General features: G+C 41.0%; 1 protein-coding gene across 1 annotated transcript in view; it reads right to left on the bottom strand.

The window, feature by feature from the left end:
- Positions 1–1,258: 1,258 nt before the first annotated feature.
- Positions 1,259–24,171, bottom strand: part of LOC124718756 (ubiquitin carboxyl-terminal hydrolase 1) — a 78,291-nt gene continuing 55,378 nt past the window's right edge. The window contains exon 10 of the mRNA XM_047244370.1: positions 1,259–2,010. Coding sequence (XP_047100326.1) covers positions 1,655–2,010 — 356 coding nt within the window. The 3' untranslated portion in view covers positions 1,259–1,654. The remainder of the gene's footprint in view (positions 2,011–24,171) is intronic.

The raw sequence follows: 24,171 nt of genomic DNA, 5'->3' as shown, positions 1-24,171 counted from the left end.
ACAACTAATCAGAACAGTACTATAGCACTGAGAAGTCTGAATATTTTCCTGAGCACTGGTCACTGTAATAACTCTAATGGCTGAAGCAGAAACTGACAACTTTCCACACAAGTCTGCTAACGAGTTTTCAATTACACAACTAAGAAAACAGGGGGATTATGTGCTTAAGAGGCAAAGGACCTGTTCTACTTTCATTTTTCTTTTTCTTTTCAGATTGCAGGTGGTAGTTACAGAGTAATCACTCATAATGGAACTGTTAGCTCACTACAATCTACCATTGCTCACACCATCACTCAGTGGTATGTTGAAGGTTGGTTTGTCCTCTTCTGATACTGGATATGACAGCAAACTGACAGTTCTTTTAAGACTTATTTCTCTGTAAACTAAGAGATGATCTACAGATAGTCAACACTGTCCAAAAACCAGACAATTTGCAAAAGGAGGAAACAGACTGACAGGAAATAAAAGCCCATTTCGCAGATAATTTACAATCTTTAACTTTTCAATGAGTTTCAGGATGCATTCCTGTGGCAACTCAGATCTGCTTTTATAAGTTGCACAAGTTGCTGGGTATGATCTGATCTTTAGTGACAAGAATTCTTGCAGCCAAGATCACACAATGAAATATTTTTATTCCTCAAGGAAATAAAAGTATTTCTACACGTGATATTGGCTGCAAAAGTCCTTATGTATCACTAAAGATCAGATCGCACCCCAGTCACATGTTCAGCTTAGAAAAGCACAACTGAGTTGCCACAGCAATGGATCGAGACACCCATGAGAAGCTAAAGATTGTATATTCTTTACAAAATGGTTTTATTACCCATCAATCTGTTGCCTTTCTTCACAAAATGTTCAGTTTCGGATAATTGTGACCACTTTCAGAGTATATCTCTTAGTCACAGAGTAACTAGTCTTAACAGAACTAAGAGTTCACACTCACATCCAGGATCAGAAGAGGACAAACCAACTCTCAACAAACCAATGATCGATAGTATATGATAGTGAAGTAACAGTTCTGTAAAGACTGGTTACTGTAAATACGAGATAATATAAGGATAGGCACATCACCCAAAACCAATCACTTTGAAATAAAGAGCAATCCACAGACATAAAATAAGCCTATTTTGCATAAATAATGATTACAGATAATTCCTGCAACAAATATGGCCACTTTGATGAATTCTTTGTTAGTTATATTTTTACAATTATAATTGCTGGAACAAGTGGGTAAAAAATATGATTTTTGCCCCCAATTTCAATCTCTTTCAAGTGCATGTTGACCATTCAACACTAACTACACGCGAGTTGTTACCTTTACTCATTCATTATTTCTATTCCACACAAGGATGCCTCAGTATTATATTACCATCATAATTTCAAAATTTTGAAGTGTATGCAAAGTATTAAGGATGTCACCCACACCCGACAAGCTAAACTGAGTAAAATAAACACAAACTTAATACATAGTGCCTCTCAGATCTCAAAAGCCACAAAATTTGAAGCAACCTCAGTAAGTAACAGTGCTCAGTCACAGGGTACTTCACTCAACAGAAGTTCCCTGGAACATCGTCTTGCTGCTTTGGCTCCACCACTATTAACAACTCTTCCCTCGAGATGACACGAGACCTACTACTGTACGTGTGTGGTACAGCTACACCCGGACGTAGAAGAGTAGATACGGTGTGAGGGATGAAGTCTTCGACTGCTTGGGGCCGAGAACGTCCTCAAACTCCTTCCGGGTCAGCACCCTCACCGTCTCATCATCGCACTCGAGCCACGGCGCATCCGGCACGGCAGTGGTGTCGCCCACGGGCGCCGGCAGCTGCAACCGCACGCCGCAGCACTCTGTGCCGCGGCACGGCCCACCGGCCGAGCCCGTGTCACCGACAGTCGGACCGTGGCCAGAGGCACTCGACGAGGAGACGGCCACGGACGCCGAGGAGCGCGGCCGGAAGAACTTTAAGATGCTGCCCATCTTTTCCCCACTGCTGCTGCTACTTGTCGACCCTGCAAAACCGTGACCACCTGCTGAGAGACATTACAGTACCTGCCAATTTTCAAAAACCAAAAATTAGAAAAATCTGTTTAAGGATCAGGAGATATGAATGATCAAAAAGCCATGGATCTTTTTTTTATAACCCAAGACAACTGATACAAGTTTTTTGTATGATGTCACAAAGCTACCAATATGCAATATCTATAAAAACAGAAATGGAAACACTCAAAGGACACACAACTATTGAAATACAGGTTGCACATGATTTTCTGATTTCAATGAACTTCAGTACCAAGACAGCTCCTTCTCAAAAAAAAAAAAAAAAAATGCCAGGTGTGAGAATGAAGGTAGTGTCGATAAGATCCTGATAAATTTGTGGTGGTGGTGGTGGTGGTGGTGGTGGATGATGTCATACCAGAAAAATGGCGTTTCTTTCTTCTCAGTTGAGCTATACTAACCCCAGCTTTTAAGCAGCAATAACTGTTATGGAATAATATTCATATAATTAACACACTTTGAAATATAATGTATTTTGAAATTTGTGATTTACAAAAGTCAATAAAAACTGAACTTCAGTGCTACATTAAAAACCGAATTTCCTGAGAATTTATTAAATTTCCTGGAATTCCGTGAGATTTCCGCAACTTTTCCAGGTGAAATTTAGTTCCCTGAGAATTCCAGGTTTTCCTGACGAACTGCCACCCTGGATACATATATCTATTAATATCAACTAATGAGCAACCAAATTCTGACCACTGGCAAAAAATCAAAATGCCAGGTTTTCAGAATACACATCTAAGGTCTGATGATAATTAGTACAAATCAGGACACATGTGGAATAATCAGGAGTACAAGAAAAAGTGGAAAATTGTCCACCTTGGCAGATTGCTACGCAAAGTGTCCCCAGCCAGGTTGGAGATTGGGTGTTGTGTCATCCTTACTTTCCTATCATCGTAACTGACATTACTATTAAGACGGCTGAATGGGACGGTGGGTGGGGGTGCGGCGAGGTGAGGTGGTGATTTGGGGGGAGGGGGGGGGGGGGGGGGGGGGAAAGATAGAAAATTGTAAGTCTCCTCCCTGAATCGGGAGGCTTGGCAGATATAATTTACACAGACTAGGCATACAATGAGCACATTTCAATGAAATTTTCATATCTTCTGCCTCAGGTCACATAGACGCTAATTCAGACTAGAACACAATAGCAGCTTTCTCAATGCTGAAGATTATGTGGGGGTATCTGGTAACTAGATACCTAAAACTGTAAGGTCTATTTTTGATGAAATGAGCAACTATTTTTCTTTTAACTTTCTACTTCTGCCAGATTCAGTAATTACCATCGGAACTTATTTCTAACCTGCAGCACATAAGCCCCGATTAGCAAGTTACACAACCCATTCGTGGACATTCGTAACTGTGAAACTAATATCTGAAAACGCTGCAGACAGAACTGATGAGGTATTTAGACTAGAAACTATTTGCACTTTGCAGCTTACATCAGCACTCCATGCATTGGGAAAAGCAGGACTGATATATACGGTATTAAGGCTTCACTGATCCCTTCTGGTGGTCGTGTCATCCTCAAACCCCCTGACTGAGCAGGATCAGCCTTTTTCACTCATTTCAAATCAAGAAATAAATCAACGAGCAACACACAAACAAAGTAGAGTGCACAAATCATTTGGTGATGGTTACAACACAAACATTTGCTGAAGTTGACAGAATCGTAAACGTAGTTCTACAGGTATCTTACACAAAATGTAGTTCAAAACACACATCTTTTAAAACTGCTATGTGAGAGAGTCCTGATAACACTAACTTTTGCAAGCAAACAGATGTGTTCCTTAAGCTACGTCCCACAGCTTCTCCTGAGTTGTCATACACAGCATTTACCTAAGCAACCATCTGACTGCCTACAGTTGAAGCGGCTCCATAGCGTAGCCTGCTTGTGCACTGATACATACTTGCATTTGTATACAGGTGCTCTCTATTTTGCCAATGCATTCTTACGCACAATCTCCTTCCAAATTAAGCTCTGACGGATATTGTGCACTGCCAGAAACTGAAAGTTTGTTACTTTTTGATATTTATTTGCAAAAAATAAAGTTATTTCAAGCTCTCTCTGATAAAATAGTTCATGTCGATACAATTCACAATGAAATAGCATTTATCAGACAATTTCGCCCTTTGATGCAGAATTCACATTTACATTTATTGCAAACTCAAATTAAGGGCAATTAATAGAGAAGGTCATCATAGACTCCATTTCCATCCTCATCACAACCACTGCTTCCATTTCATCCCGATCATCCATTCACACTATGACCGTACCTTCCAATCATCCACATAACAATCGTACCTTCCATTTCATCGCCATTACCCCATCATCATACCTTCCACTTCATCCTCACAGTCATTCCCATGGTAATCATCTACACCTCCCAGCTGGGTCTGTTTACAACAGCAGAAGCCTCTTCATCTTTTGCTGACCTCTCTACATACTGTCCAAGTCTTCTTTACTATTTCACACGTTCTTTCATTCCAATGATCTATTTGTTTGTCTTCCTCTACTTCCTTGCATCCTACTGCCATTTCTTAAGACTGTCTCACCATCCTGCCAACTCCCATTCTTTTAACATGCCCAAACCGTCTTAACACCATGAGAGACATTTGAAATATAAACAGCCTTTGTCTTCAATGCTGTTTATTCATTAAAAATGATTGTATTGATACTGATGTTAATATATTCAGTAAACTTCTCCTGATGAGAATGAACATTTTTATCTACCTAAGCCTTTGAGACACTTCTTAAGAGTTGGTTTTGTGTTCAAGTAGCATTTGCCATCTGTGGATTTACTCTTTGGACATGAACAACAGTAAGTTCAATTCATGCTGATATTTCTTGCAGTATAACGTATAAAATCAACATGAGAGTCTTTTGTAAGCATATTCACCGCTAGCTTTCTTCCATATTGCAAGTAAACATTTTCCTGTGAATACAATTCCTAGTTACATCCAATTTTAGTGATTATGTGCTGCAAAATGCCGTTTCTAATTAACCATGAACATTGTAGAGAATATTGTTTCACAAATGATCACAAAAATTTTACCCCCTGGGATAATTTATATTATCTCCTGAGTGCACATGTAGAATGACTACTAAGAATATGCAACACAATGAAAACAGTTCTCTCTCTCTCTCTCTCTCTCTCTCTCTCTCTCTCTCACACACACACACACACACACACACACATTTTAATGTGACAGTCATATTGATTACTCCCTTTTTGTTCACTTTTATAGTTAGAGGGCTCATACATATATTGGTGAATATTAATTCTACAACTATAAGAAGAAATAAGACATGTTCATTGGATTTATAGACCCAGCAGAAGCATTTACAATCTCGAACGATGCAAGACATTTGAAATACTGAGAAAAATATAGGTGAGCTATAGAGAAAGACAGGTAATAATAATATGTACAAGAACCAAGAGGTAACAATAAGAGTTGAAGACTAAGAATGAAGTGCTTGAATTAAAAAGGGGGTAAGACAGGAATGTAGTCTTCCACCCTTACTGTTCCATCTATCCATCAAAGAAAGGTTCAAGTGAAATTAAAATTCAAGGTGAAAGGATGTCAATGATAATACTCACTGATGACACAGCTATCCTCCATGAAAGTGAAGAAGAATTACAGGATCTGCTGAATGGAATGAAGTATAATGAGTACAGAATATGGACTGAGAGTAAATTGAAGTCAGACTAACGTAAGGAGAAGTAACAGAAATGAGAACAGCAAGAAACTTATCAGGATTGATGATCACAGGGTACATAAAGTTAAGGAATTCTACCTAGGCAGCAAACTAACACTTGACGGATGGAGCATGGGACATCAAAAGCAGACTAGTACTCGCAGAAAAGGCACTCCTGAGCAAGAGAAGACAACTAGTATCAAGCATACGCCATAATTTGAGAAAGGAATTTCTGAGAATGTACGAGAGGCAAAAAGATTTTCCGGCCTGAATAATTTAGAGTCCAAGAACAGAGCATTGCGCATGCCCAAGTTCAGGAGTGCTAGTGTTCACAACTATAGCGGTCTATGGAGCTTCAGCTTGTCATTTACATCATCAAATAGAAGCAATACAATAGTTAGGGTACAGTCAATGTCAAGATTCATTGCAATTTTACTCTCTGTATCATTTCTTTTGAAAAATCATTATTCGAGCCTGCAGAAACAGTCAAAATATAAGAACTTAACATCAGTAGAATTACTACAACAACGAGCATTTCGCATCTGTTTTAATGGCTGAGTGGATGGGCTGATGGTTCACAAATGTAAAAGACGAGTGTTCGAATCCAATTGGAGTCAATTGTCTTTTTTTATTTAGACCTGTGCAGGTAATATTTTAAACCTTAACTTGCTACAAATTGAGCAGCTCTTCTAGGTTTTTCAAAAGACTCCATTTTATAATAGTCTAATCTTTAGACAGACAGACACAGGTATAGTAAAAACATTGAAAACGGATGTATTTATTTGTAATTACCTCGACCACCCCCTGGTGTGTGTATTGGTTTCAACTAAGAGAAACATATCAGCTGATTGGCATATTTTTGTTAAGTCCTTACCTGCAGTTTACATGAGTGAGCGGATGTGCCTTCCACTATCTGTTGTCGCCAATTTAATATTCGTTCTTTAACTGTGGTAGACCTATTTGACCATTATGTTAAAAAGAGGAGATCGTAAGCTCCTTAGTAACTTGTTTCTGCAATGGCAGCTGCAATGTGTGTCTTATCGAATCTTGTCACAGCTTTTTTTTTATCATGTCGCAAATGTTTCTTCCTTTATTTACTTTTTGTTGTTAAATTATGTTTTCTTTTTTTTCTTTTCAATATTCTCCTCAGTAAATCAATAATTATTGTTTGGGGAATTTGATATCTAAACACAATCTTCCTTGGGGAGGCAATATTTATCTTACCAACCATAATAAAAATAATCATCCTTGAATTGTCATATTCATCTGACCTCACATAAAAATAAATGATCTGCCTTTAAGGGTGATATTCATCTGATCTCCCATAAAAATACAAATAATTAGTAGCAAGTATAAAAAAAAAATAGGTATGTATTTTGAAATTAATATTGTTGACCTTATATGGAAATATGAAATAAAATAAAATGAAGAGTAGGCTACGTATAGCTTCAGTATTGTGTCCACATGCCATTGGCATCAATAGTATCTTGGATTGACAAGTCTGTGTAAAACGTTCTCATCCATGGCAATTCTCTTCCATGAAGAATGAACCAAGTCCCATAGGACATTCACAGTTCCAGAGGAGGGTCTAGCAAATTTTCCTGCAGAGTCTTCTTAAGTTGAGCCCATACATGCTCCATGGGGTTGAGACCAGGTGACTATATAGGCCACAGAAAGCACTGAATAATATTCTCCCTCCTTTGAAACCAGCTCTAAATCTTAATGCTAGTGTATTATGGACAATTATGTTTGTGAGTGAGACATCCTTCAGGGTACCAAAGTCGAGCTCCAGGGAAGATTACATTTTCACAGAAATGTTCATAGCTTGCTGAACTGAATGTGCCTTGGATATGTCCTTCCCAGGAACTCTCAACTGATAGCTAACCACAGATTATTTGTCAGACAATGGTTCTCTGGTAAGAGCAAAACAGTAACTCATACAATCCTTCCATCTCGTGAGAGCAGTTCTCGACGAGCCCAGGAAATGTGAAGCTCTCTTTAGTTGCCGGATGAGTGACAAAGGAACATTCTGGGCCACCCTGACCAATATTTCCATCTTATCTCTGTGTAGAGGCTCTTAGTCTTCCAGTTATTGGACATCTCACAACCTCACCATTATCTCTAAATCATGTAATCTATCTCCCTGCTACGGAAAAATCAACACCATAACAACATCCTGCCTCAGATGCATAAGCAACATTTCCAACGAAAGCAATCGTTCGCTTGCAAATATTCACATCAGCTGTTTTGAAGCAGACCTATGACATATGCCACTCAGCTGATCCCTTTCTCTTAGCTCAAAAATAGAGACACACCAGGTAGCAGTTGAAGTAATTACAGATAAATAAATCCATTCTCAATATTTTTACAATTACAATTTGTCTGTCTAAAGATTAGACTATTAGAAAATGGAATCTTTTGAAAGAATGTGGAACTACTGCAGCCTACAGCTGCACAATTTTTAGCGATTTAAGGTTTAAAATATTACCTGCATAGGTATAAAAAATTAAAAGTTACAATTGACTCTAGTTAGATTTTAACAATCTTCCTTTATGTTTGTAAATTGTGTGCCTTTCCACTCAGCCATTGAAACAGATGTGAAATGCTCATTGTAATTCTGCCAGTGTGCACTACTTGTACATCAATCATTTCTACAGGCTCAAATAATTATTTTGAAAATAATCAAACAATGGAAAATCCAGGATGGAATGTAACAATAGTTTCAGCTCTCTGAGACTGCAGACATGTGTGCAAGTTGCATTTCTCTCTCTCTCTCTCTCTGTCTCTGTCTCTCTGTGTGTGTGTGTGTGTGTGTGTGTGTGTGTGTGTGTGTGTGTACTGCTGACAAAGGCCTTAATGGCCGAAAGCTATGTTTGTGTGAATCTTTTTATTGTGCCTATCGCGACTCAACATCTCCGCTGTATTATTATTTTGAAAATAAATGACACAATGAGCGAAACTGCACAGAATCTCATCATTTACTGCATCTTAAGTATTATATTGCTTCTGTCTGATGACAGAAACACCAAGCTGAAGCTTCACATAACACTAGAGTTACGAACACTGGCACTTCTGAACTTCGGCATGTGCCATGCTCTGTTCTTTGACTAAATTATTCAGGCTGGGCAATCTTTTTGCCTCTCATTGAACATTCGTCGGAGCACAACAATGTATAGTAGTAAAATACAGACTGTGGGAAAACCAAAACAGAAGAGAGTCTAAACACTTGAGATGTGGTGCTACAGAAGAATGTTGGAAATTAGGTGGATTGATAAGGCAAGGAGTGCTCAGGTTCTCCACAGAATCAGCGAAGAAGGCAATATATGAAGAACACTGACGAGAAGAAGGAACAAGTTGTAGACACCTGTTAAGACCTCAAGGAATAACTTCCATGACTCTAGCTAGCTGTAGAGAGTAAAAACTGTAGTGAGATAGAGACTGGAATACCTCCACCAAATAATTGAGAATTTGGTTGCAAGTGCTACTCTGAGATGAAGAGGTTGGCACAGGAGACGAATTTGTGATGGGCTGCATCAAGACTGATGACCGATAAAATAAAAACCACACCTTCACAGATGTGGCAGAGTTCCAAAGAAGAGGAATTTCTGGCTAATCATTTAATTAAATGCTGGGGAGCAGTTACAAGGAGAATGCACTTAAGATTCAGGATTTACAGGAGACATTACAACTGTAGAATTAGTAGCAACATCTTTTGCATCAAACACTACTACACTAACCGATGGTAGTCCAGGCAACACAGTGTTGAGTGGACCCATAGGCTACACAGGTGCATGGCAGAGGGTTCCCTGTACCACTATTAGTCACTGCTTTTCCTGTTCCACTCACAAACAGAGTGAGGGAAAACTGACTGCCTCCATACGAATCCTAAATTCTCTAATCTTATCTTCATGGTCATTGGTGGCAATAGAATCACTCTGCCTGTTCTCTAAATTTTGTCAACAGTGTTCCTAAAAAACAACAACCAGAAGCATCTCTGTAATAACTGCGTAATGTTCGAACCTACATCTAGGTCCATACTCCACAAGCCACTTGACGGGGTGTGGTGGAGGGTACCTTGAGTACCTATATCGGTCCTCCCTTCTATTCCAGTCTCGTATTGTTCATGGAAAGAAAGGTTGTCGGTATGCCTCTGTGTGGGCTCTAATCTCTTGTTTTTGCCTCATGGTCTCTTCGCAAGATATACGTAGGAGCGAGCAATATACTGCTTGACTCCTAAGTGAAGGTATGTTGTCGAAACTTCAACAAAAGCCTGTACCAAGCTACTGAGCGTCTCTCCTGCAAAGTCTTCCACTGGAGTTTATCTATCATCTCCGTAATGCTTTCGCGATTAGTAAATGATCCTGTAACAAAGTGCGCTGCTCTCCGGTGGATCTTCTCTATCTCTTCTATCAACCCTATCTGGTACAGATTCCACACTGCTGAGCAGTATTCAAGCAGTGGGCAAACAAGCATACTGTAACCTACTTCCTTTGTTTTCGGATTGCTTTTCCTTAGGATTCTTCCAATGAATCTCAGTCTGGCATCTGCTTTACCGACGATCAATTTTATATGATCATTCTATTTTGAATCACTCCTAATGCGTACTCCCACATCATTTATGGAATTAACTGCTTCCAGCTGCTGACCTGCTATATTGTAGCTGAATGATAAAGGATCTTTCTTTCTATGTATTCGCAGCACATTACATGTGTCTACATTGAGATTCAATTGCCATTCCCTGCACCATGCGTCAATTCGGTGCAGATCCTCCTGCATTTCAGTACAATTTTCCATTGTCACAACCTCTCGATATACCACAGAATCATCCGCAAAAAGCCTCAATGAACTTCCGATGTTACCCACAAGGTCATTTATGTAATTGTGAATAGCAACGGTCCTACGACACTCCCCTGCCGCACACCTGAAGTCACTCTTACTTCGGAAGACTTCTCTCCATTGACAATGACATGCTGTGTTCCGTTATCTAGGAACTCTTCAATCCAATCAAACAATTGGTCTGATAGTCCATATGCTCTTACTTTGTTCATTAAACGACTGTGGGGAACTGTATCTAACACCTTGCGGAAGTCAAGAAACACGGCATCTACCTAGGAACCCGTGTCTACGGCCCTCAGTCTCGTGGACGAATAGCGCGATCTGGGTTTCACGCCATCATCTTTTTCAAAACCCATGCTGATTCCTACAGAGTAGATTTCTAGTCTCCAGAAAAGTCATTATACTCTAACATAAGATGTGTTCCAAAGTTCTACAACTGATCAACGTTAGAGATATAGGTCTATAGTTCTGCACATCTGTTCGACGTCCCTTCTTGAAAACGGGGATGACCTGTGCCCTTTTCCAATCCTTTGGAATGCTACACTCTTCTAGAGACCTATGGTACACCGCTGCAAGAAAGGGTAACATAGAAGACTGGTAACAAAGCAACTGGCCCACACCTGAATCGATTCAGTGTCTTCCTTTAATACACACTAACAGTACTCATTAGTGTCCTTTAGACATGAACCACACTTTCCTAAAATTCTTCCAATAAATTGAGGTCTATTTGTCTTCCCTAAGATCGTTACATGCTCATTCCATTTGATATTCCTTTGCAATGTTACACCTATATACACTCCTGGAAATTGAAATAAGAACACCGTGAATTCATTGTCCCAGGAAGGGGAAACTTTATTGACACATTCCTGGGGTCAGATACATCACATGATCACACTGACAGAACCACAGGCACATAGACACAGGCAACAGAGCATGCACAATGTCGGCACTAGTACAGTGTATATCCACCTTTCGCAGCAATGCAGGCTGCTATTCTCCCATGGAGACGATCGTAGAGATGCTGGATGTAGTCCTGTGGAACGGCTTGCCATGCCATTTCCATCTGGCGCCTCAGTTGGACCAGCGTTCGTGCTGGACGTGCAGACCGCGTGAGACGACGCTTCATCCAGTCCCAAACATGCTCAATGGGGGACCGATCCGGGGATCTTGCTGGCCAGGGTAGTTGACTTACACCTTCTAGAGCACGTTGGGTGGCACGGGATACATGCGGACGTGCATTGTCCTGTTGGAACAGCAAGTTCCCTTGCCGGTCTAGGAATGGTAGAACGATGGGTTCGATAACGGTTTGGATGTACCGTGCACTATTCAGTGTCCCCTCGACGATCACCAGTGGTGTACGGCCAGTGTAGGAGATCGCTCCCCACACCATGATGCCGGGTGTTGGCCCTGTGTGCCTCGGTCGTATGCAGTCCTGATTGTGGCGCTCACCTGCACGGCGCCAAACACGCATACGACCATCATTGGCACCAAGGCAGAAGCGACTCTCATCGCTGAAGACGACACGTCTCCATTCGTCCCTCCATTCACGCCTGTCGCGGCACCACTGGAGGCTGGCTGCACGATGTTGGGGCGTGAGCAGAAGACGGCCTAACGGTGTGCGGGACCGTAGCCCAGCTTCATGGAGGCGGTTGCGAATGGTCCTCGCCGATACCCCAGGAGCAACAGTGTCCCTAATTTGCTGGGAAGTGGCGGTGCGGTCCCCTACGGCACTGCGTAGGATCCTACGGTCTTGGCATGCATCCGTGCGTCGCTGCGGTCCGGTCCCAGGTCGACGGGCACGTGCACCTTCCGCCGACCACTGGCGACAACATCGATGTACTGTGGAGACCTCACGCCCCACGTGCTGATCAATTCGGCGGTACGTCCACCCGGCCTCCCGCATGCCCACTATACGCCCTCGCTCAAAGTCCGTCAACTGCACATACGGTTCACGTCCACGCTGTCGCGGCATGCTACCAGTGTTAAAGACTGCGATGGAGCTCCGTATGCCACGGCAAACTGGCTGACACTGACGGCGGCGGTGCACAAATGCTGCGCAGCTAGCGCCATTCGACGGCCAACACCGCGGTTCCTGGTGTGTCCGCTGTGCCGTGCGTGTGATCATTGCTTGTACAGCCCTCTCGCAGTGTCCGGAGCAAGTATGGTGGGTCTGACACACCGGTGTCAATGTGTTCTTTTTTCCATTTCCAGGAGTGTATTTAATCGACATGACTATCAAGCAGCACTATACTAATACTATACTCAAACTCTATGAATTTGTTTTGCTACTCATCTGCATCAACTCTCATTTTTCTGTATTTAGAGCTAGTTGCTGTTCATCACACCAACTAGAAAATTAGTCTAGGTTATGTTGTAACCTCCTGAAGTCACTCAACGATGACACCTTCATGTACAACAAAGAACATTAGCAAACAGCTGCAGACCAGTGCTTTCCATGTCAGCTAGATCATTTACATATACAGACAACAGCAGCAGCAATCCTATCACAGTTCCCTGGGGAACTCCTGTCAATACCCTTGTCTGATTAAGACTTGCCGTCGAGGACAACATACTGGATTTGTTCCCTAAGAAGTCTTTGAGTCACTCGCGCACCTGGGAATGTATTCCGTATCTTTGGTAACAGTTGGCAGTGTGGCGCCATGTCAAAAGCTTTACGGAAATCTACGAATCTGGAATCCTATTGTCTTTCAACAACGGTTCTTATTTTTTTTATATGAGAATATGTACAATGATTCTGCAGCAAACTGATTTTAAAGATATTTATAATATTCCTATCCTGTTCTTTTATCCTTCTTATACACAGGAATCACCTGCACTTTTTCCCAGTCACTTGGGACTTTGCAACGAGTGAGAGATTCGCGATAAATGCAAGGCAAGTATGAGGTGAATGCCGTGGAGTGCTCTTTTTAGAACCGAGCTGGGATTCCACCAAGATACCATGACTTATCTGCCTTAAACTCTCTCAGGTGGTTCTGTACACCAACAACGCTTATTACTTTGTCCTCCATACACAAGTCTGTGCAGTGGTCAAACGATGGTATGTTTGTAAAATTCTCCTGTGTGAACCATTTCCTAAATATAAAATTTAAAATCTTTGGCTTTCATTTTGCTACCTTCAACTGCCACATCAGACTGATCACTGAGTGAATGGATAGAAGCCTTAGACCCACTTAATGATTTTATGTAGCATCAGAATTTTCTCGGGTTTTCGGTAAGCTCTACTGCTAAGGTATAACGGCAGTATTTGTATCGATCTTTTCATAGATGTACAAATTTCTATTAGCTTTTGCCTGTGATTTGCCTGCTCTCTTTTGAATCAAAGAGAATGCAACAAACAGCCTTTGCTTCCTCAGCATTTTTCGAATTTTGTTAAACAACTATTGCATGTGCTTGAAGAAGCATTTCACAGAAGTGGCCACAAATGTGGATGTTTATGCATGGTCTGAAGTTTGTTATGAACCCTAATCCCTTGGGAAACCTCTTCCTACAGCAGACATCCAAATGACTATCCCAGAACATGGAGGCACAGTAGCATGACCTGTCTGAAGGATGCCTACGGAATGGCTTCCAGATGCAACAAAAATCTGATTTATTTCGTTTAGCTATTGACTAAGTTTAAAAATTGGTAACACTGTCATAATCTACTCTAACAGGTATAATCTCATGTGAGAAGTTCAACACAATAATAAAAGTACTACAGTCTCTCAAGACAACGTAATTGACGACATGCAAATGCCTGGATATTATTTATTCAGTATTTGTCAATGAGAGCACTTAGGGACTTACAACAAACTCTTCACAATTTCAAACCTTTGACACACTGTCGCTGACACTCCCCACAAAATGATGCAAGGAAAAAAGTTTATCACTTAGTAATTACCACTGTTCGCACAGTAAACCAGCAGCATCATGCATGACATTTTACTTTATTACTTTTTTACTACTAATTACTGACTACACTGGTAACACATTTCGCAGACAGTGTCTGCACGTCTTCCTGAATGTAGCTGCAAAATTATATCACTGAAGGACATTATTTCCCGGACACAATGTCAAACATTGAGATTCATGATAAACCGGCTTTTGCTTAAAATGCAGTGCAAATTATCCAATTTATATTCAACCAATGTTTCACGAGAGCACTAAGTGGTTTAACAGACCTAGGCACAATTTCGAGCCTTTCCTGAACTTTTTCTCACTTACATGCTTAAAGCAAATAATTAACACATTACCTCTTTTGTAATCACACGTTTAAAGGTGTTTTACATTAGGTTAATGCACAAGTTCGTAGTGTTTTTGTTTTGCATGTTGGTGTTCTGCTTTCTATGGGTTTATTTATTGATTATTTTTTATTTGTAGTTCACTGTTGACATTTTAGTTTACATATTGTCATTTGGAGACGGTGAGCGGAGCTGTGGATGCTAGAAGCTCAAGTGCCAAGTGGAGAAAACTGAACATTTCTGACATTCTTCTGTTTGGGTTCAATAGAGGGGTGACAACAGCAGATGTAACCAGAAACATTTGCACCCTGTACGGAAATAACACCATTACATGGAGCACGGCAAGAAAATAGTTTTCTTGTTTTAAGGAGGATTGTTTTGACATTAGTGACTCTCCACGTTCAGGAAGACGTTCGAGGTATGATGTAGATTGTTTAAATGTTTTAAACCAAACAATCCATATCAGAGACCTCGAGAACTAGCAAATATCATGAATCCAGAATGAAATTTTCACTCTGCAGCGGAGTGTGGACTGATAATGAAACTTCCTGGGAGATTATAACTGTGTGCCGGACCGACACTAACTTGAGACCTTTGCCTTTTGCGGGCAAGTGCTCTACCGTCTGAGCTACCCAAGCAGGACTCACGCCGCCACCGCTGCCCCCCACCTGCTCTTATTCCTTGTTGTCACCATCACTCCAGACTTCTTTGCATTAAATTTAAACCATTCTCTCCCACCACTTCCTCCTATCCATTTACGATTGAATGTAACTAGGCAGAAAAATGTATGGTACAACTTGACTAAAAGAATGGCTCATTTGACAGCAAACATCCCGAGGCATCGAGAAATAATTTTGTAATTGAGGGAAGTGTTGGTAGTTCAAATTTTTAATAGGAGTTTCAGTCTTGACTACAGCACAAAAGTTAAATGGATTTAGGGTGCCGTAATTATGCAGAGATTAAGAAGCTTCAACAGGATGGACTAGTGCATCACACCTGTTTTTGGAGTGGAGACCACAATTACACCTACCTAAAATAAATGAAGAGGCCTTGCAGGATACCAGTATCTTCTCATCTACGCTGAGGCAACGTAAGTTATGGGATATCTCCTAATATTGTGTCTGTGCCTTTTGTAGTGCAGAAACTCAACACGGTATGGACTCAGCAAACTGTCAGAAGCCCTTTTAGAAATACTGAGCCACGATGCCTCTATAGCAACATGTAGTAGCGAAAGTGTTACTGGTGCAGAATGTTGTGCCAAAACAGACCGCTCGATTATGTCCCATAACTGATTGATGAGATTCACATAAGGTTATCTGCCTCACCAAAGCATTATATCGAACTGTCCAGAATGTTCTTCAAACCAATTACGAACAACTGTGGCCCAGTGACATGGCGCATTATCATCCATAAAAATTCCATCATTGTTTGGAAACTAAATCCAAGAGGGCTGCAAATGGTCTCCAACTAGCCGAACATGACCATTTCTAGTCAACGATTAGTTCAGTTCGACCAGAAGACGCAGCACACCATTATACAACCACCACCAGCTTGCACAGTGCCTTGTTGACAATGGGGTCCAGGGCTTTTTGGGTCCGTGCCACACTTTAACACTACCATCAGTTTTTACCAACTGAAATCTGGACTAGTCTGACCTGGCTATGGTTTTCCCGTTATCTGAGGTCCTAAAGGTATGGTCACGAGGCCAGAAGAGACACTGCAGGCAATGTCGTGCTGTTAGCAAGAGCACTAGCATCTGTCGTCTGCTGTTGTGGCCCAGTAACACCAAATTTTGCCACATTGCCTTACTGATACATTCCTCGTATGTCCAACAATGATTTCTGGGGTTATTTCACATAGTCTCGCTTGTCCGGTAGCTCGATACACGAACGTCGTTGCTATCTATCATTAAGCGGAAGCCATTAGCCCCTACACTGTCCATGATAAGAGGTAATTCATGAAATTTGTTGTTTTCGGCACACTCCCAACACTGTGGATCTCTGAATATTGAATTCCTTAATGATTTCTGAAATGGAATGTTCCATGCATCTAGCTGTAACTGTCATTCCATGTTCAGAGTTTTAATTCCTGCTATATGACCATAATCACGTCAACAACCTTTTCACATGAATCATGCGAGTATAAATGACAGTCCGTTAATGCAGTGTCATTTTACAGCTCTGTATACATGCATATCACCATGCCATTAATTTTGTCACTTCAGTATAACCAATGCATTAATATATTAATACATTCTCTCTCTCTCTCTCTCTCTCTCTCTCTCTCTCTCTCTCTCTCTCTCTCACAGCACTGCACACACAGAAAGCAAACTATCAAGGGATCATTTAGAGCTAAAAAAAATTAGCACTGTTTCCTCTGCCACCACCACATTATATGCCATGGACAACAGAAGGAAACCATTATCATGGATGAAGAAATAGGTAAGCAATCATTGGGAAGGGGGGGGGCGGGGGGGGGGGGAAGGTTATTCCAGAATTGGGTTTCTGTTACTGAAAGGGACTTTGAGAAAGTGGCTGAGAAATGGTGCGGTACAGAAAGGATTGCGCTCAGATGGTGTTTCTGCCATGTTGTTCAGACAAGAGCATTAACATCGAGGAGAGGTATAAGAGACAATGTTTGTTAGTACGACAGTAGAGGAGACAGAGGGTATGGAAATCTCTGTGCTTGTCTGCGGATAGCTATGCATATGGTGGTGACATACAAGCAAAGAGCTGAAAATCAGATATAACAAAGACAGGCATTCATAACCAGTTCCAGGCATTGTGAACATCCCTCAGAAAGGACTTTCAGCCTAACATCACTGTAATCAATAACTGGAGGTGTAAGTTTTTGCACATGATTTTTTTTCAGGTCAGGAGGTAAAGGGCTTTTTATATTTTTATAGTGCATGAAGTGGTGCTGATGCCTCCTTGTACATGGCAGTTGTGTGCTGAGTCCAATGTAGATTTTCATCTATTATTACTCCTGGACTCTTTGCTGAGGGAGGGTATTGACAGACAGATGGTAGGGATTCCCAGTATTTCCAGCTAATGAGCCTGTAAGACAAACCAGTAAGACTTGTGTTTTTAGGGGCTCTTTACCCCTACATTCTGTGCTCATTATGATAGTGCACACAGGTCAGTCCTTAAATACTCGATAGCTGTCTTCGGGTTTATTAGCCCTGTTGTAAATTTGAACACTCATATGTTCCTTGCACCAAGCTGCCACCATCTACCTCCTTTGTTCTCAATACCACTTTGTCAGTGCATTGCAGATGTCTTTACTGCACATCAGTACACACCAGAGTGTATGCTTCACTTTCTATTGGCAGCATTTGTGTATCATCGACAGCATTTTCACACACAGATACAGTAGACGCTAGAGCAGACGAGACGCACATTTTTCCGATGAAGAGCTGAAACCTGGTTTTATTACAAAATCTTGCATTCAGTAACAGTACTTTCACTGCATTTCTGAAATCTATATACCTTAAATAGGTGCAGAAAATAATGTCTTTGAGATGAAGTTTGGATCCTCTCCTGAAAGTTACGCACAGCTCTCTCTCCAAATTTCATTCAGCACCAGCTTCAATTTCCTGACAAACGGAAATTGTGAGGTCACAGGTCCACAGTGTGGGTGTGGTGCCAAGTAACATCACCACATTGTGAAATAACATGTCCTGGGAAGATTTGTCAAACCACTTTCAATGATACTCTGACCATGTGAGTTATGAAACTTCCTGGCAGATTACAACTGTGTGCCGGACCGAGACCCGAACTCGGGACCTTTGCCTTTCGCGGGCAAGTACTCTACCAACTCGGTCCAGCACACAGTTTTAATCTGCCAGGAAGTTTCATATCAGCACACACTCCACTGCAGAGTGAAAATCTCATTCATGTGAGTTATGGTACCACCCTGTTGGAGCCACATTTTTCACACGTTCACCTGACACCTTTCAAGTTTTGGACAAGAAGTTATTTAACATTTCAGGGTAGCATGCTATCACAGTAACTTTGGTCTCCCCCCCCCCCCCCCCCAAAAAAAAAAAGTAAGATCCAACAATACGTATATTGGGGATACCGCACCACACTCTTACTTTTAAGCTGCGGTGAGATTTTTTGTGCACATTATGTGGGTTCCCCAACACCCAGCACCAACAGCTCTGTACATTAACATAACCACACAGAGGAAAGTGGGCTTTGCCATTCTTGAATATTGACACACCTGCATATTCCATAAAACAGCACCCATTATGCCACAACATTCTCTGTACAGCACAAAATCCATTTCACTAAGTTGTCGGATGATCATTATTTTGTAAGGGTGAAATTCAAGATTATGTAAGATGTGATGAAACAAACAATGTGACATACTCAGTACACAGCCTGTCACCTAGCTGATCATTTTGGACTAGCAAGAAGTGCTGTTGTCACTGTTTTCTAGAGTTCAAACTGAACGGGGAAGACCAGGTGGTTTCTGTTTCGTCACAGATCCAGTACTTCTAAATGCTGCAGCCCACTAGAGTATAGTGCTTTGATCTGGGACTGCACCTCTGTGTCCGACAAATTTTTTGTGTGAAAGACGTTTAACTCTGATTACAGAATCATTGCTTCTGTAGAACTACTCAATCACACTACATTTTTTTGAGGAAGTATATCTGATAAAGAATTACAGGATATTTGTTGACACACTTGCTGACTTTTTTCATATAATCACCATTCCATTCAATGTAGGTAGTGAGCTGTGGCACAAGCTTCTTTATGCCCTCCTCTAGAAACTCTCCTGTCAGCTCCTTCACCCACTTCACAACCTCTTTCTCCACCAGATCACCAGTTGAAAATTTAATTCCACTCTTATGCACCTTCAGGGAGTCACAAAGATAATAATCTGAGGGTGCCAAGTCACGGCAGTAAGGAGGGTGGTTCGAAACATCCCAACAAAATGAGTTCAAGAGTACCTCAGTGGCTCCCTTTGTAAGGATAGGTGTTGGCATACAACATAGCAGAATTCTCTTGTCAGCATTCCCCTCTTTTGATCTGAATGCTACTTTTGAATTTTTTTATGGTCTCTACATCTTAATGCACTGATGGTCTCCCCAGGAGGCAGGAATTCTAGCACACTGATGCCTTTTCAGTCATGAAACACTTAGGCCATGATTTTTGTTGCCTAACATTGTGGGTTTGCATGTTTTTGGTTGAAGTGGAATTAGTGTAATGGCATTGTGATAACCATCTTTTTGTCCCTGGTGTGTAACCAGCATCCCACGTTTCATTTCTAAGTCACAGTGGAGCTCAGAAAAACCACACCTTGCAATTCAAGTCGCTCGAGACACTTGCAAGCACTACTGACCCAATTTTTGTTGTGGTGCTCTATCCACTGTTCTGGGGGCCATCTTGCACAGTTTCCAATATCCAAGCCATTCTGTGCATGTCTCCTGCAACAGTTCTACAGAGTTGTGGAAATATCACAGAAATTTCATCCACTGGCAGCTGCTGGTCTACACAAGCCGTTTTCCAACTTTTCTTTGCACCAACTCAAGTTACCTGGGAAGTGTTCCACACCTCTGTTCCTCTCATGAACATTTGTTCTGCCTCCATTAAACTCCCTACACCACTTAAACACTCGTGTGTCATTTCTTCTGCAAGTAGGAAGCAGATCACAGTTTGTGGCTTGCACTTGGTCAAACTTCTTACAGACATCTTTCAGCAACTGAGTATGCCAATAGAACAGCCACATATTTATCCATCAAAATTGCTCACTCATTTAAAGATCCATTCAGTGGAAAGTTGTCTAAGTCACACCAATACTGAAGAAAGGAAAGAGGAGTAATCCACCAAATTACAAACCCATATCACTAACATCAATTTGCAGTAGGATTTTGGAAGCTATACAGAATTCTTTCAAACATTATGGATTATCTCAAAGAGAACAATTTGACTAACATCCAACATGGATTCTGAAAATATCATTCTTGTGAAATTCGACTAGCTCTTTATTCTCATTAATTTATGAGTGCTATAAACAGGGGATGTCAAATTGATTTCCTATTTTTTGATTTCCACACGGCTTTCGATGCCTTTCCTCACAAATGACTTCCAATCAAGCTGGAGTCTATGGAGTATTGTCCCAGTTGTGCGACTGGATTCAAGATTTGCAGTCAGAAAGGTCACAGATCATAATAACTGACGGAAAGAGTATAACAGAAGTGATATCCAATGAACTTAAGGATGTGTTAAGGCTCTCAGCCATTTCTGATCTACAGAAGTGACTTAGGAGACAATCTGAACAGCCCCCTTAGACTGTTTGTAAACAATGCTGTTATTTACCACCATATAAAGTCATCAGATGACCAAAACAAATTGCAAAACAACGCAGACATGAGATCTGTAAGGCACAAAAATTGGCAATTGACTAAGTAACGAAAAGTGTGAAGTCATCCACATGAACACTAAAAGGAATCCATAAACTTTTGGTTACACAATCAATCACAAAAATCTAAATGCTGGTAACTCAACTAATATTTCGGGATTACAATTACAAACAACTCAGATTGGAACAATTACAAAGATAATTTTGTTGGGGAAACAAACAAAAGACTTGTTTACTGGCAGAACACTAAGAAAAGGCAAACATCTAATAAAGAGACTGCTTACACTACACCCCCATGAACCATGGTCCTTGCCGTTGGTGGGGAGGCTTGCGTGCCTCTGTTAAGAGGCCAGACAAACGTATGGTTACTGCAGGGGCAACAGTCTGGATGATTGACTGATCTGGCCTTTTAACACTAACCAAAATGGCCTTGCTGTGCTGGTACTGCAAACGGCTGAAAGCAAGTGGAAACTACAGCTATAATTTTTCCCGAGGGCATGCATCTTTATTGCACGGTTAAATGACGATTTGTCCTCTTGGGTAAAATATTCCAGAGGTAAAATAGTCCCCCATTCGCATCTCCATTTGGGGACTACTCAGGATGACGTTGTTATCAGGAGAAAGAAAACTGGCGTTCTCCAGGTCGGAGCGTGGAATGTCAGATCCCTTAATCGGGCAGGTAGGTTAGAAAATTTAAAAAGGGAAATGGGTAGGTTAAAGTTAGATATAGTGGGAAATAGTGAACTTTGGTGGCAGGAGGAACAAAACTTCTGGTCAGGTGAATACAGGGTTATAAATACAAAATCAAATAGGGGCAATGCAGGAGTAGGTTTAATAATGAATAAAAAATAGGAATGCGCATAAGCTACTACAAGCAGCATAGTGAATGCACTATTGTGGCCATGATAGATACAAAGCCCATGCCTAACTGACTAGCTCTGCGGATGACGAAGAGACTGATGAAATGTATGATGAGATAAAAGAAATTATTCAGATAGTGAAAGGAGATGAAAATTTAATAATCATGGGTGACTAGAATTCGATAATAGGAAAAGGAAGAGAAGTCAATGTAGTAGGTGAATATGAAAGGGGGGTAAGGAATGAAAGAGGAAGCTGCCTGGTAGAATTTTGCACAGAGCATAACTTAATCATAGCTAACACTCGGTTCAAGAATCATAAAAGGAGGTTGTATACATGGAAGAATCCTGGAGATACTGACAGGTTTCAGATAGATTATATAATGGTAAGACAGAGGTTTTGGAACCAGGTTTTAAATTGTAAGACATTTCCAGAGCCAGATGTGGACTCTGACCACAATCTATTGGTTATGAACTGTAGATTAAAACTAAAGAAACTGCAAAAAGGTGGGAATTTAAGGAGATGGGACCTGGATAAACTGATAGAACCAGAGGTGGTAGAGAGTTTCAGGGAGAGCATTAGGGAATGATTGACAAGAATGGGGGAAATAAATACAGTAGAAGGGAAATGGGTAGCCTTGAGAGATGAAATAGTGAAGGCAGCATAGGATCAAGTAGGTAAAAAGATGAGGGCTAATAGAAATCCTTGGGTAACAGAAGGGATACTGCATTTAATTGATGAAATGAGAAAATATAAAAACGCATCAAATGAAGCAGGCAAAAGGGAATACAAACGTCTCAAAAATGAGATCAACAGGAAGTGCAAAATGGCTAAGCAGGGTTGGTTAGAGGATAAATTTAAGTATGTAGAGACGTATACCACTAGGGCTAAGATAGATACTGCCTGCAGAAAAATTAAAGATACCTATGGAGAAAAGAGAACCACTTGCATGAATATCAAGAGCTCTAATGGAAACCCAGTTCTAAGCAAAGAAGGGAAAGCAGAAAGGTGGAAGGAGTATATAGAGGGTCTACACAAGGGCGATGTTCTTGAAGACAATATTATGGAAATGAAAGAGAAAGTAAATGAAGATGAAATGGGAGATGTGATACTGCATGAAGAGTTTGACAGAGCACTGAAAGATCTAAGTCGAAACAAGGCGCATGGAGTAGACAACATTCCATTAGAACTACTGATAGCCTTGGGAGAGTCAGCCCTGACAAAACTCTACCATCTGGTGAGCAAGATGTACGAGGCAGGCGAAATACCCTCAGACTTCAAGAAGAACATAATAATTCCAATCCCAAAGAAAGCAGGGGTTGACAGATGTGAAAATTACCGAACTATCAGTTTAATAAGCCACGGCTGTCAAATACTGACACGAGTCCTTTACAGACGAATGGAAAAACTGGTAGAAGGCAACACCGGGGAAGATCAGTTTGGATTCTGTAGAAATGTTGGAACACGTGAGGCAATACTGACCCTACGACTTATCTTAGAAAATAGATTAAGGAAAGGCAAACCCATGTTTCTAGCATTTGTAGACATAGAGAAAGCTTTTGACAATGTTGACTGGAATACTCTCTTTCAAATTCTGAAGGTGGAAGGGGTAAAATACAGGGAGCGAAAGGCTATTTACTATTTGTACAGAAACCAGATTGCAGTTATAAGAGTCGAGGGGCATGAAACGGAAGCAGTGGTTGGGAAGGGAGTGAGACAGGGTTGTAGCCAATCCCTGATGTTATTCAATCTGTACATTGAGCAAGCAGTAAAGGAAACAAAATAAAAATTTGGAGTAGGAATTAAAATCCATGGAGAAGAAATAAAAACTTTGAGGTTTGCCGATGACATTGTAATTCTGTCAGAGACAGCAAAGGACCTGGAGGAGCAGCTGAACGGAATGGACAGTGTCTTGAAAGAAGGATGTAAGATGAACATCAACAAAAGCAAAACAATGATAATGGAATGTACTCTTAATTAAATCAGGTGATACTGAGGGAATTAGATTAGGAAATGAGACGCTTACAGTAGTAAATGAGTTTTGCTATTTGGGGAGCAAAATAACTGATGATGGTCGAACTAGAGAGGATATAAAATGTAGCCCGGCAACAGTA

The sequence above is a fragment of the Schistocerca piceifrons genome, chromosome 10 (assembly GCF_021461385.2).
Source record: "Schistocerca piceifrons isolate TAMUIC-IGC-003096 chromosome 10, iqSchPice1.1, whole genome shotgun sequence".
NCBI lineage: Eukaryota > Metazoa > Arthropoda > Insecta > Orthoptera > Acrididae > Schistocerca > Schistocerca piceifrons.
This window is presented reverse-complemented; position numbering and strand designations above follow the sequence as displayed.